This window comes from Macrobrachium nipponense, chromosome 33, assembly GCF_015104395.2.
Source record: "Macrobrachium nipponense isolate FS-2020 chromosome 33, ASM1510439v2, whole genome shotgun sequence".
Lineage (NCBI taxonomy): Eukaryota > Metazoa > Arthropoda > Malacostraca > Decapoda > Palaemonidae > Macrobrachium > Macrobrachium nipponense.
Window position 1 is genome coordinate 22,404,599 of NC_087219.1, and position 14,176 is coordinate 22,418,774.

The window sequence follows — 14,176 nt, forward strand, 5'->3', positions numbered from 1 at the left end:
CTATTTGATAACATTTTACTTTAAAGAGAAATACAGTGATGAGCTCTTAACATGATCCAGACGTACGTAAATACAAAATTTTTAGAAAAAATCCAGAGATTCTGGACTAAATCTAAATCAAAGGTGAATAGTATTATGTCATTTACACAGAAAAATTATTATTATTAATAGGGGTTAGTTTTTCCAGACCTCTGAGTCTCAAGTAGACTCTTCTCGGGCTGGTATACACAGAAAAATAACTTGCATATTTCAGATTTGTACGATTCATTATAAGAAGTATTGTCTCCTTAAGTTTAGCGGGAGTTTGTGGTCTCCAAATTTGTAACCCTTAATGCTTCTCTGTACAATATATGCAAGTTACACAGAAAAATAACTTGCATATGTTGTACACTGAGAAGCATTAAGGGTTACAAATTTGGAGACCACAAACTCCCGCTAAACTTAAGGAGACAATACTTCTTATAATGAATCGTACAAATCTGAAAAGTATCCTTGGAACTCACCTTGACAGGGAAGAAATATGATCTAAAGGAAAGGTGGTCTCGGCCACACAAAGGAGGGTGTTCCGTTCTCATGTGCATCTCAAGATTTTGGAATAACTCGTGATCTTCTCGGGACGTGAAAGGTACGAGGACTCCAACGGTTCCACTGAGCGTTGTGTATACGAGAGATTCACTGCCTCCAGGAATCAAAGTTGCTTTCTGCATAAAGAAATGACTAAACAATATTTTCATAGAATACAATCTCACTAGTAATGATAAACTTAAAATTGACACAGGTTTGTATCACTGATATTCCATGAGACTCTACACCTTAGTCCCAGCCTCAAATGAAAGTGGAGGGTCTAGTGCAGGATTACTGCCCAAGCCTCAAAAACAAGAAAAATCAAGCATTACTGTTGCAACTGAGAATGAATTAAAGAGAGAATAAAAGGCAAAATTCAAAAGGAGTTCACAAACACCCACATAAATAACTAAATTATATGAAATGCCGAAAGTAAGCATGTCCCAATTACAAGTAATAAAACAAGATTTAAATTGGTGATGGGAACGCAGTACGATAACCTGAAATACATAAATCTTAGTTTTGGGTTCTTTCTAACTGACCTACTTCCAATAAGTGCAAGTGAGCAATATAGATAGGGCCAGAACTTGGATAGGTCCAGAACTTGGATAGGTACCTGCCACTGAAACCCTACAATTTTGGCATGTAAGCTAGTGACCATCTGGAGCTACCAATCATCCCCCCAAAAAAAACCACAACAAACACCCATTGTACTGTAAAACTTATGGAGATTTCAATTGGGACTTGTCATTTTATTCACCTCTTTAGTAAATGGCTGTAAAAAGTGCTATATGTACATCTCCATCTTTATATATAATGAACTTTTAAAGGTTTTTTTTCTTCAATTTAAGAGGCTGTTGGGGAGCAATGATATTATCCGAAGTCCAAATAAACTACATAAAAAGGTTTCCTTAGAAGAGTAAGCAATGACAGAAACTTGATGGAAAAATAAATAAATGCCCAACACTAATCATTACCTCCAGAGTATTCACAGTCTCTCCCACATGGAAATTAGCCACAACTTCAGTCTTCTGGGAGGCTCCATTCAATAACCCTCTATCCCAGAGGGCTTTGTTTCCTGTTGGATCTTCATCTACATCATCATTTATGTCGTTCCCTAAGCGGACCTAAATATAAAAAACGTAAACTATAATGTATTATCAACATGGAAGCAATTTAGGTAGTTCACAGTCACATTTTTAATCTACAAATAGACCAGTAGTTTTAGTATTCTCAAGTGAAAGGATAGAAATGCATTTGAAAATAGCTTAAGATGTCTCCTGGAGTATCTACAAATCTATATGACACAAGGTCACATAACACTTACACTGTCAAGAAAAAAAGATATACTATACAAGCCAGATCAAAGATTAATGTCATTTACATAAATACAGTAAATACGCTGATAAGAACATTACCAAAAGCATTTGGACTGCAAACATTAATCAAATCAGCAAGAAAAATGTCAATCATATAAAAATAACAAAAAGATGAAAACATAATTTCATAATTTATTCTCTTGATTTCTTTAAATTTAATAAAAGGAGTACTGAATAACTATTCAAACCTTAGTCAAGTGAAGGTTTTAAAGGGTTATATTTTTATATTTAGCTTTGAAATTTAGTCAAATCTGCACCAAATATACAAAATAAGGAACATCAAAATACAGTGTACCTTGTAAATTACTAATTAAAACTAATTTCAAGTCCATCATCTTACCACAGCAATGTTGCCAAATTTATCGGCAACTGAAGCAGTATCATAATCCAACAGACAAGACGTTGTGACCCAACGCTGGTTTGTGTCATCCGTAAATATAATGAGTTGGTTCTCGTGTCTCTTGTAGCGCAGCACAAACAGGCTCTCCTGGACGTCACTGACAAAAACTCTTTGACCACGAGCTTTAATGTCAACAATCAAGTTTGGTATGTGCTGTTGATTAAAAAAAAAAAAATATTCATATAACTAAATCAATGAACAAGAGCAATTCAGGCAGAAACCCTGGCTGAAAGGTAAAATCTGAAATCTGCAAATTTATACCTACGTTTGTCAAGGAACAAAATTCAAATATCAAATGCACCTACATAAACACAGCTGTTAAGATACGGAATATCATCCACACTAAAGATTATACATATTGTTTCTTAAACTGCTACTCAACTATTCCTCTAGTCCTCAAACTTATTCTATTGTACAGGTATTGTGATGTTAACACTGAATACATTCAACAAATAAGGTTTAAAAAAATTAACAGCAGATTTTATGATTTCATATACATGAAATGAAGATGAAAATGGCCTTCAGTATTAGAGCCAACTATCATACGACACTTATGTATTTAAATGACTTTATTAGCAAATATTAATTGAAAATTATAAGTGAAAACTGAAGCATCAGCACCAGGGAAACGAGATTCAGTGGTGTACATGTTAAAAGTCCTCAGTGGCGTTAAATATTGATGACTGTTACACAAAAATGGCAACCAGATACAAAGAAGAATTGGGAATCACATTAATGGCTGTACCTTCAGATAACAACTACCGTCAGGAAACCTGCAACACCTTTAAGGGGTTATACTGAGCATTAGATCTACCCTATTTTCTTCAAAAGGTAAGCATAGAGTAGTTGCAATAACAAAATGGTGGGACCAACCTTATTTTCACACTTGCGCAGCAGTTTTTTCTTCCCCAAGTCATAAATTCTTAGAAGCCGGCCAACACCCACTAAAACTCTGCCATTATAAGGGCACAAGGCAGTCGGTATGTCTTCCACCTCAGTACGATGAACGAGTTCTAAGCTTGTGCATTCTCCAACCACCCTGAAATCAAGACATTTACTTTTTAAAGCTAAAATAAGATGAACGATTATATAAAACATGCAGTATTATGGTTGACAACAATTCACAAAGACTACTGAACCCATTAAAGAACATTTTTTCTATTTTTTTATACAGACCTATTACTTTTAACACAGTAATTTGCATATCAGCAAAATGCCAGTTGTTGTTAAGAAAGACTTTGCCAGTCTTTCATAGAACAATAAAAGTAGTCTGGCATTTGAGGTTCTGGTCAGAAAGTCCCATCAATTTTAGGACTAACTATAAGGTACAAATATCGATAGAAATTCAATTTAAGAATTTGAACCTGTCCTGGAAAGTTGAAAATCAGAGGAAGTATATAAAACAACAAAAACCTCTCTAAGCCAAAAGAAAAATAATTTTATAATTTCCCAAAGTGATCTGAGAAATTACTACTGACTGCGAGAGATGAAAGGCGATTAAATACATTAAGTGTCTAAGTTTGATCACAGAGATTATTAAATTTAGAAAGTAATTATACTAACTAAGCTAGAGAGGACTCCCAAAACAATGAACCAGAATCAATCAAAACCTGCAATGATGCAGTGATCCAGAATGGTTCTAACTGTCCAAGAATCTCTTAAGGTGTTGACCAATTCACACATGCACAAAAGGTGATTCATTGACTAATGAGGGCCTACGGGGGAGTGTGCGCACCTTCCAACCTGTATGAGTCGCTGGATCCATTTTCCGTTATGATGGAATAATGTGCTTATGATTTCCCATGACACGAAACAGGCTATGTTAATGTGGATTGGTGGTGAAAGAAAATTAAATTTAAAATTTCCAAAGAACATTTTCAAAGTATAATGTAACACCCATTTATAAACTGTCAAGTTTCTAACCTGTAGCAGTATATGTATCCACACTCAACCTGACGAGGACTGAGCTGATAATCTTTGACTGTTCCAACTAGGAGGAACTGTTGATCCATGTCACTCTGGTTGGCAAACTTCACAAGGGAAATGCTGTAAGGGAAAATTTATCAGTGATAATTGTATAGCTTGCTTTGCTAGCTGCAAACATGAGGGTCAACTGGTTTGGTTAAACAATAACTGTCATAACTAGGGGATGAAAATCAAATAGTACATCAATTTTAGCCCAAGAAATCTATACTAACTGTTCTACATTAATAAATTTAATCTGGTTACAAGACCTTGTATAAACAAATAGACATCTATTGACTGCATCCTTTACTATCACTTAAAATAGAATGTAATGTTTACAGTATTAAAATCCAAATAAATGCTGCAAGAAACATTTTAAAGTACATGACAACATATAACAGCACAGATTAAAAAGCTCATAAATTCATATATGAAAAAAAAAATCAGCAAAAGAGTTCTTCCCTTAAAAGAGAATGTTTTGCACCTTTGAAACGTGATAAGAGCGGCATCGCTTAATTAATAATAACAAATTATTTATTGTATTGTTAGTCTCACCTAAAAGCTGCCTCATTCTGGTCCAGTCTGATGGTGTGGAGTGTATTACCCTGAATTGGTTCAATGATGCGTATAAGAGATGCCCACATCCCGGGTCCAGCTTTTGGCGAGCCAAACACAGCATCTGGCAAATCTTCAGACAGGAGAGCCTCTGCCATTCTTTCTGCAACTTCAGCTTCTTCCTCTCCAGCTGCTTCTCGAAGTTCCTGATGATTAATATTAAAAATTGTAGCATTTATGACAGATTAAAACAAACTCTGAAAAACTGTACTTGAATCTCTTTCTTACATACTTGTATCAGAGTAATCAGCTGAGAAATAAATGTTTATTTCAAACATGTTGTGAACTACATAAAAATAGTCAAAAAGGTCATAGTAAAAGATATTAAACAATACATGTGTTCTCCTTGTAATAATCTTAACATGAATCAAAACATAAACTTGAACATATATTTGATGATACAATGGAACTAAACAAAGCAACATTCGGCAGTTTTATTAAGAAAAATCTTAATAGTAATAATGAGAATATTCCTTCATGAAACCATTTCAAAATCTAGTAATAACAATTACATTAAACACTGAAAAAAAGAGAACCAGCTGGTTTCTCTAATCATATGTTTTTGGATTGTCTTGCTAAACTAACGTTCAATAATTATAACAAATTCAAGAAGGTTAGTCAAGAAGGAGTCAAAATGGTAAAGACAAGGCAGACAACTGAACTGAGCAATCACTTGCAGATGCTTTGATGACAGAGAAAACAATATGTCAGCACTTACAATTGAAAGGGATAAAATATTAGCATACCTCTGCCATCTGCATCTTCCTCTGTCTCTTGGTTTCTTCAGTGTAGGCATTGTGGTCAGTCTCAATGACAACTAGATGTCCACTTTCCTGGTGAATGACAAACTTGCGGGGCGTGTATTCAAGTGGATGAGAAACCTGCAAGAGTGAATGACTCCTCAAACATAGTTACTTCAAACTGACATAACAAGAAATACATTACACTAAAATACACATGAAACTGTGAAATTCAATATTTTCCTCAACTACTAAACAAAATGGAATGCAAATCATCAAGATATTTCATAACATTCAAAATTATTCTTATGAAGTTTGAAATCCATTACCAAGAAATTTCATTAAACAATTGTGACCTTAACTAACTAAACTACCAGATGATAGTACTCATGGCTATAAAAAGAACTTCTATTCTAAGCCAACATTAATAAGACTGAAGTTCTACACAATTAGATCAGCTGCTTCATTTTGATTTTTGCATTGCATGTGAAACATACTTGACTAGCAATTAACTATGCATGTCTCAAAAGATATTTACAAAGAGCACACTTTTCCTATAGAATGAACCAAAGGCCATTAACTTGCTCATTTAACCTCTAACAAAATGGAATATTGAACAGAGTACAAAAGGAAAATGAATTAAAGCTGTATTTCATTATAAAAAATAAGAACATATACAATTCACTGAAGCTGACTATCAGAAAATAAAATTATTCACCTAAAATACAAAAACATTCAGGATTGTGATCAACATTTACTAAAATCAACCCTTACCTGGTTGAACACAGCACCCAGTTTTTCAAGAGCTAAAATTCTCAGTGTGTTGGTTGAAATGGCTACAATACCCTCAGGACACTGTTCAGATGAGAAACCCGCAGCATACTCAAGACTTTCATAAGACAGAGGAGTCAGATGAAATCTGTTCTGGTAGTAATACGAAAGCCACGATCGGGACGACATGGCAAGTACCTAGGTGCAAGAAGGGGTGATCATTGTAAAATATCACAACATAGAACATACTTTTCATTTTGAATTCAAGGTAATTGTTAAACTAAACTATTAGGAAAATAAGAAGCGCAATAAGATGAAAAAAGATACAGCAAAAACAAAAGGGGCAAGAGAGCTGTATATACTTATATATCATGTGACTTTCAGACTAAATTTCATGCCTAATTTCAGGGAGATTGCATTAATACAAAGTACAAAATGTGTGTGTGTGTGTTAACTGCTGTGCAAAAAACTTCACTATATTGTGCATGAAAATATTAGACTACGATTCACACTTCAAAATTCTGAAGTAATTTTCCAACAAATAAAATATGATACACTATGATTTAATATATAAACACGAAAAGCAATAGCAAAAAATACATAGTAAAAGATAAGCACAGATGAAATGTACATTTTATTACTGACATAAAAACTGCCAGTATTTACAGCTACCAAGTGAACACTGAAAGCTGCTATAATTGAACCTATATAATTACTTGCATTTCTTAACTGAATGTTTTAAATCAAATAAGTTCTCTTATTAAAATATCCTTTTTATAAGTTTTTGTATAACATCTAGCAGTCCATATGCTCCACAGGAGAGGGAGGAATGAAGTCAGGAGACAAAACATAATCAGAGTGAAGTCAACTGATAAAAAAACAAGTAGTAACAGGAAGTGATAAAAGAAAGGTCACTTCATATGCACATATTATATAAGGTCTGTAAAAAAAATTAAAAGATCCAAGTAAAAAGTAAAAAAGGAGAGGAAAAAAGAAAAATATAAAAGAAAGATCAAGAACAAATCTATCATATGCCAATATCAAAGTAATTCTTGACTGAATCCCAAGAGATATGATGAACTTACAGTGTAGGACAATTATAAACTTTAAAAAATCATACTAAAAACACTTACAGCCTCATTTCCCTGCATGATAATCCTGAAAAGTTTAACTGGTCTGGAACCCAAATAACGAGTACGAGTGTCTGACATATCACCAGTGACAGAGTCTAGAACAGTCCTTAACAATACTCCATTCTGTAAAGATAAAAAAATTTGTGTAAGCAAGTTAATTAATATATTTAGCAGTTTATACTACCAAATGGCATGTCTTGGAGAAAGACAAGATTATACTAATCCTAACATCTATACACAAATTTGTGCCCTTTATCAGCTAAGCATTACCCATCTGCACCCATAAAAATGAAAAAAAAAAAAAATATATCATCAGCAAGGCTTTCATTAAATTTACCTGCAATCCAATGTTGAGATAAAGAGCTCCAAGTGTTCGTGGCTCGTTATCAGAGCCCTCTTGCCCTCCCATCTCAATGATACTCAAGGACTCTGGAAGGGCTGGCAAAGCTTGCATTCCTCTGACTGTCAGACAATCCTGAAAAATTCAAATAATTAAAACCAACAATCCTTGTGAAGAAAATAAATTATAAAGTAATATTCAAATATCTAAGCTTACATATTCTTCAAAACTATATACATTCCGTACTCGCTGTAAGAGGTACTGCTGTCAGTGCAGTTCATGCTGTGCACTGCAGGCATTATTTATGGTTCATTGCAGTGTCCCCTCAGACCCTAGCTCCAACTCCTTTTCAGTCAACCCCTGCCTATTCCTGGTTTTGGATTCATGGATTTTTCTGTGGCATCTCTCTATAAATTACTCGCAGGAAACTCGCCTATTCACGGATTTTTTCACAGAGTAATATTCCAATTTGTATATTATTTTCGTGACTAAATACAGTACATACACATTTTATGATAATGATTTACAGTACTAATTTTCAAATATCAATATTTAGTTTAAATAATAAAAATAATAATACAGTACATACATACAGATAATTTTCAAATATCAATAGTAATAAGATTACATTTAAGTAATAATGTACAATAATAATAATATTACAAATGTACAATAATAATAATATTACAGTAATAGTAGTAAGATTAAATAATAATACAGCAATATTAAATAAGATTAAATAATAATAATACATAATACACTGGGTACCTCAGTAGCAATAATAATAAGATTAAATGAATATTGATTATAGGTAATGATGATGAATTAGCTGTGCAGTCTGATGAATGACGATGATGATATGCTTCCACAGCAAAGTAGTAAAGGAGTTACATCTTTGTGGGCACCTCTCCCCTTCTTTAGGAAGCACTTTGTCAAGAGTTTCGGGATGCACCACCTTGTTAAGGTAGTTGAACATGTCCAGAAAGGTGATAGAATAGGGCTGCATGAATTTATTAAGGCCACTTGAAAAATTTGTGGCTCTTTCCTCAGAATCATCTCATGCCTCCATGATTGTTGCAGCTGCCTGGCTTTCTAAAGAATTCTGTAAAGACCATGAAATTCTTTAAAATCATGGTCCATCGCGGGGATAGAGCACATGAATGAAGGCATTGATTTCTTCTCTACCAAGGGCCATCCTACTCATTCTACACTCTTCACACTCCTTCTCAATAAAGGCGACAGCACTTTAAGTCATGCCATAACAGGCTACTTTCCTTCGTAACTTTTGTCCTCTCTTAACGTAACAATTATGTCTACCTTCTCCTCATTGGTCATTACCTGTATTTTCATCTGGTGCTTAGTCTCTTTTTCAGATGCCATAGAGAGATACACATTGAACTGAGAAGCTGGGCAGAGATGTTACGTCATTTGCCCATATCAGTACACATATGCGTAACAACACCGATATTCTAAGCATATTGTGCATTTTCTAGATATTTTGTTGCGTTGAAAATTATTTTGAAATATCAAAGTGTTTTAGGATGATAGTAGAGCATATCTAAAATATGTATGTACTGTAGTTTGTAGAACAATAGGACTAGGGTATGTTTATGCACTTCTGCGGAGTATTTTCATGTTACTACAGGTAGCAAAAAGGATATTTTTGTGACTACTGTAAATACAATTTTTATCATTAAAAAAGATTTATTAACCTTCAAACATTACAGTATTGTAATATATTAATGTAAACACAGCAAAATTTAATAACGAATTTATTTTTTCTTAAAAAGTGTTCTATCCAAGCCAAGAGATCCTCAAGACCATTGGAGAAGGAAAATGCATCTTGGGATTCCCATATACCCAGGCGCAATGATACTCAACACGCTATTGGCTGTCGTTTGCAAGCCAGCCAATCCAAGAGAGCCAATCATTTTCCTTGGTGCTTATTGACTGTGCACTTAGTGCTGAATGGCTGGACCCTCAAGACTTTGTTTCAGAGATGGGCTGCGGGATCCTGCACCTTGCCAAGTTCAATGTGTACTAAATATAACAAATTTCTGAAGTAATGTGGATTTTTCCTACCTATATAAATCTGAGGTCAGCACCTTCATTGATGCCCCCTTATGGACCAGGAGGAGGAGGAGGGCCAGTCTTTGGAACATCTGTCCCAACTCAAGAGGAAAATCAAGGAAGCATAGAAGCAGCTATGGCATGGGATCCTTCTATGAAACTCCCTAGTTTTCAAATGACCTTGATGCAGCACTGGCGGCTTATAACAATGACCTCATCAGCATGAAGAAGCAGCAACAGCAGTTGCCTATCACTATGTTTATCAAATGGATGAAGAAGAACCCTCCAAAGCCTCCCCAAGAACCTGAAGAATTGCCTCCCCAAGCCCTGGAGAAGGTGAAGAGGTGCCCCTAGAGATGTAACTTCTCTGCTTTGCTTTGCAGTCATATCTTCATCATCACTCATTGAACTGCACAGCTAATTCATCCTCATCATCATAATCATCATCATCTATAATTAACATTCATAACCTGTGAATGCCCGTGATTTACGCAATCTTATTATTAAATACTGTAATTTTAATGTGCATATATATTTTTGTTTTCCTCTCTCTTATGAATTATGTAAATACCAATGTTTCCCCTGTAAAAGGAAATGGGACAACTTGAATAGTAATGTATGAAAGAAAACATGCGCCCTTGAATACGTAGGGGAACTGAATTAGTATAGTTTTCACACGTAGTTGTAAGCCATACAGTCTATCCTTTAAAGGGTAATGTTTAAGATGACTTTGAAATGATAATAATATTATTTCAAAGATTGATAGTACAGTAATAGGATAATAGTTTAAAGTGCAAATGATGTAGGATGATAGTTCAAGGTACACATTAAGTGTTTGAACATTCAAGATAGACAGCTATTCGTAATTTTGGAGGGGGGTGTCAAGTATTTGCATATTTTAGTAATTCATGGGTGGTTGTGGTCCCTATCCCCGCAAATACAAGGGGGTTCGACTGTTTTCCTTTTACCGTACCTCTTCTCATATTCTTTTTTTTCCATCTTACTTTCCAACCTATCTTAACATTTTTTCACTCAGCAACTGCGCGGTTGTCCTCCTGTTATATCTATCAAACCTTTCTACTGTCAATTTCCATATCAGCACTGAATGACCTCATAGGTCCCAGCACTTAGCCTTTGGACATACTTACATTGGGGTCCAAGCTGATGATTCGGACAGTGTTATCAGAGAGGCCGACTGCCAAGAACTGTGACCTCTGCTCACCCAAAGGTACACGGCCAATGCCCATACAGATGACGTCACTCTTCATCTCCTTTCTTTCTGTGTATTCATTCAGTTGACCACTCTGAAATAATTGGAATTCTATTCACCATTTTATTCACCCTAGAGGCCAATTTACAGACCTTTCCTTTTTTAGCAACTTATTTCTTATAAAATAATCACTGATACCAAATCACAGATAAGAAACATCCTTTCCTCATCAGGATGCATGGACAATCTATGGAATTTAGAGCCATGGTCTACTACTTCTATCTAGACTACAGAAATTTTCATGTAACTAAAATAACTATTAAACTTATCATTACTGTTCCATTATGGAACAATCATCCTGGTCACAAAGTTGAACAGTTGTAACTACAAAAGTTCAAATTGCCTGCAAATGCTTTTTTTTTGTTGCACGTGCGAACATCACCATGTTTTATCATACTTAACTTTGTATTTCTTTCCTTATTTGGTTGCTTTCTCTTTATTAAGTAATAATAATAATAATAATAATAATAATAATAATAATAATAATAATAATAATTATGGTAAAGATCCTTGGGAAAGGATCTTTACCATAATTTCCTCAGTCTACTCAGCTGTAAATGAGTACCTATCCCTGATGGGGTAGGGTCCAGCTATGGGTTAAATAGCAAAACTCAGCAATGATGGAAAGAAATGAAGGAATAAACGACAACGACGTAAATGGAACCTCTGGCAACAGAGGAGCTTCGTCCGGCAACCAGGTATTCAACCCAATTGAAGGGGAAGACGGTCAGGTACTTGGAGGTCGTCATCCAGCAACTGATCACCACAACGACAGTAATCAACAGCCTGAGATTGGAGCTACAGAGGCAAAAAGGAAGAAATGGACAAGAGAAGAAAATAAGGAAATATGGAGATGCTACATCAGAAGCAACCCGACGGAGAGAGGATATAGAAGAAGATTGATCAACATCTGGAATGAGAGGAATAACACCCCCCAAACAGAGCAGAGGCTGGCAAACCAAGTAAGGAACATAAAGAAAAAGAACTGGCTCTCCCCAACAGAAAGAGAAGAACTGGAAAGGGAAATGTCACACGACAACGAATTACACGAAGACGAACTGAGAGACGATGCACAGAAGACGACAGGGAGGATGAGGTATCAAACAACGACACACGAAGAAACACCGACGAAGTAACAGAGAGGACGGAATGGGTAGAAAAGATTAGACAATGGATGGAGCCAGATACAGAGAGAACAAAGATCCCCTCCATGAAAGCCTACAACACCAAGAAATTAAGGGAGAAAACAAGTGAGGTCAATGAAATAATGGGCATAATACACACCACCAGTATCACAGAAACAAATAACTTGACATATGCAGGAGCAAGATTAGTAGCAGAACTGATGGGGATTCGAACACCAACACCACCAGCACAACCAACCCAACAGAAACCAAAACAAAGGCAACCTTGGAAAAGGCGCCTGGAAAAGCAAATCATGGTGATGAGATCTGACTTGAGTAAACTGAGAGAGATGGCAGAAAAAAGGCTAAGAAGCAAGAAAACAAGGGAGGAACTCAACGAGAAATACAAAGTACAAGAGAGGGGACTAAACAACACAATAGAAGATGTAAAACAGAGGCTTATGGCCAAAGCACATAAGATCCAACGGTACATGAACAGGAATAAGGGATACCAACAGAACAAACTATTCGGAACCAACCAGAAAAGACTATACAGCCAACTAAGAGGGGAAGACAACCACCCAGAAATTCCTGAAGCCGAACCAAGTAAGAGACTCTGGGAAAACATATGGAGCAATCCGGTATCACACAACAAACATGCAACATGGCTCCAGGAAGTCAAGGAAGAAGAAACAGGGAGAATAAAACAAAGATTCACAGACATCACGACAGACACAGTCAGACACCAACTAAAGAAAATGCCAAACTGGAAAGTCCCAGGTCCCGATGAAGTCCATGGATACTGGCTCAAAAACTTCAAGGCCCTACACCCACGAATAGCAGAACAACTCCAGCATTGTATCTCAAATCACCAAGCACCCAAATGGATGACCACAGGAAGAACATCCTTAGTACAAAAAGACAAGAGTAAGGGAAATATAGCCAGTAACTACAGGCCTATCACCTGCCTACCAATAATGTGGAAGTTACTAACAGGTATCATCAGTGAAAGGCTATACAACTACCTAGAGGAGACAAACACCATCCCCCACCAACAGAAAGGCTGCAGAAGGAAGTGTAGGGGCACAAAAGACCAGCTCCTGATAGACAAAATGGTAATGAAGAACAGTAGGAGAAGGAAAACCAATCTAAGCATGGCATGGATAGACTATAAGAAAGCCTTCGACATGATACCACACACATGGCTAATAGAATGCCTGAAAATATATGGGGCAGAGGAAAATACCATCAGCTTCCTCAAAAATACAATGCGCAACTGGAATACAATACTTACAAGCTCTGGAATAAGACTAGCAGAGGTTAATATCAGGAGAGGGATCTTCCAGGGCGACTCACTGTCCCCACTACTCTTCGTAGTAGCCATGATTCCCTTGACAAAAGTACTACAGAAGATGGATGCCGGGTACCAACTCAAGAAAAGAGGCAACAGAATCAACCATCTGATGTTCATGGACAACATCAAGCTGTATGGTAAGAGCATCAAGGAAATAGATACCCTAATCCAGACTGTAAGGATTGTATCTGGGGACATCAGGATGGAGTTTGGAATCGAAAAATGCGCCTTAGTCAACATACAAAAAGGCAAAGTAACGAGAACTGAAGGGATAAAGCTACCAGATGGGAGCAACATCAAACACATAGATGAGACAGGATACAAATACCTGGGAATAATGGAAGGAGGAGATATAAAACACCAAGAGATGAAGGACACGATCAGGAAAGAATATATGCAGACTCAAGGCGATACTCAAGTTAAAACTCAACGCCGGAAATATGATAAAAGC

The 14,176-nt window shown here is 36.0% G+C and overlaps 1 protein-coding gene across 1 annotated transcript in view; it reads right to left on the minus strand.

Annotated features, from left to right (window-relative positions):
- LOC135203018 (splicing factor 3B subunit 3-like) overlaps window positions 1–14,176 on the minus strand; it is a 48,071-nt gene that overhangs the window by 954 nt on the left and 32,941 nt on the right. The window contains exons 14-24 of the mRNA XM_064232586.1: window positions 11,126–11,281; window positions 7,905–8,042; window positions 7,568–7,690; window positions 6,438–6,632; window positions 5,670–5,804; window positions 4,864–5,069; window positions 4,267–4,389; window positions 3,217–3,382; window positions 2,284–2,496; window positions 1,542–1,691; window positions 504–701 (exon numbers count right to left, since the gene is read on the minus strand). Coding sequence (XP_064088656.1) covers window positions 504–701; window positions 1,542–1,691; window positions 2,284–2,496; window positions 3,217–3,382; window positions 4,267–4,389; window positions 4,864–5,069; window positions 5,670–5,804; window positions 6,438–6,632; window positions 7,568–7,690; window positions 7,905–8,042; window positions 11,126–11,281 — 1,803 coding nt within the window. The remainder of the gene's footprint in view (window positions 1–503; window positions 702–1,541; window positions 1,692–2,283; window positions 2,497–3,216; window positions 3,383–4,266; window positions 4,390–4,863; window positions 5,070–5,669; window positions 5,805–6,437; window positions 6,633–7,567; window positions 7,691–7,904; window positions 8,043–11,125; window positions 11,282–14,176) is intronic.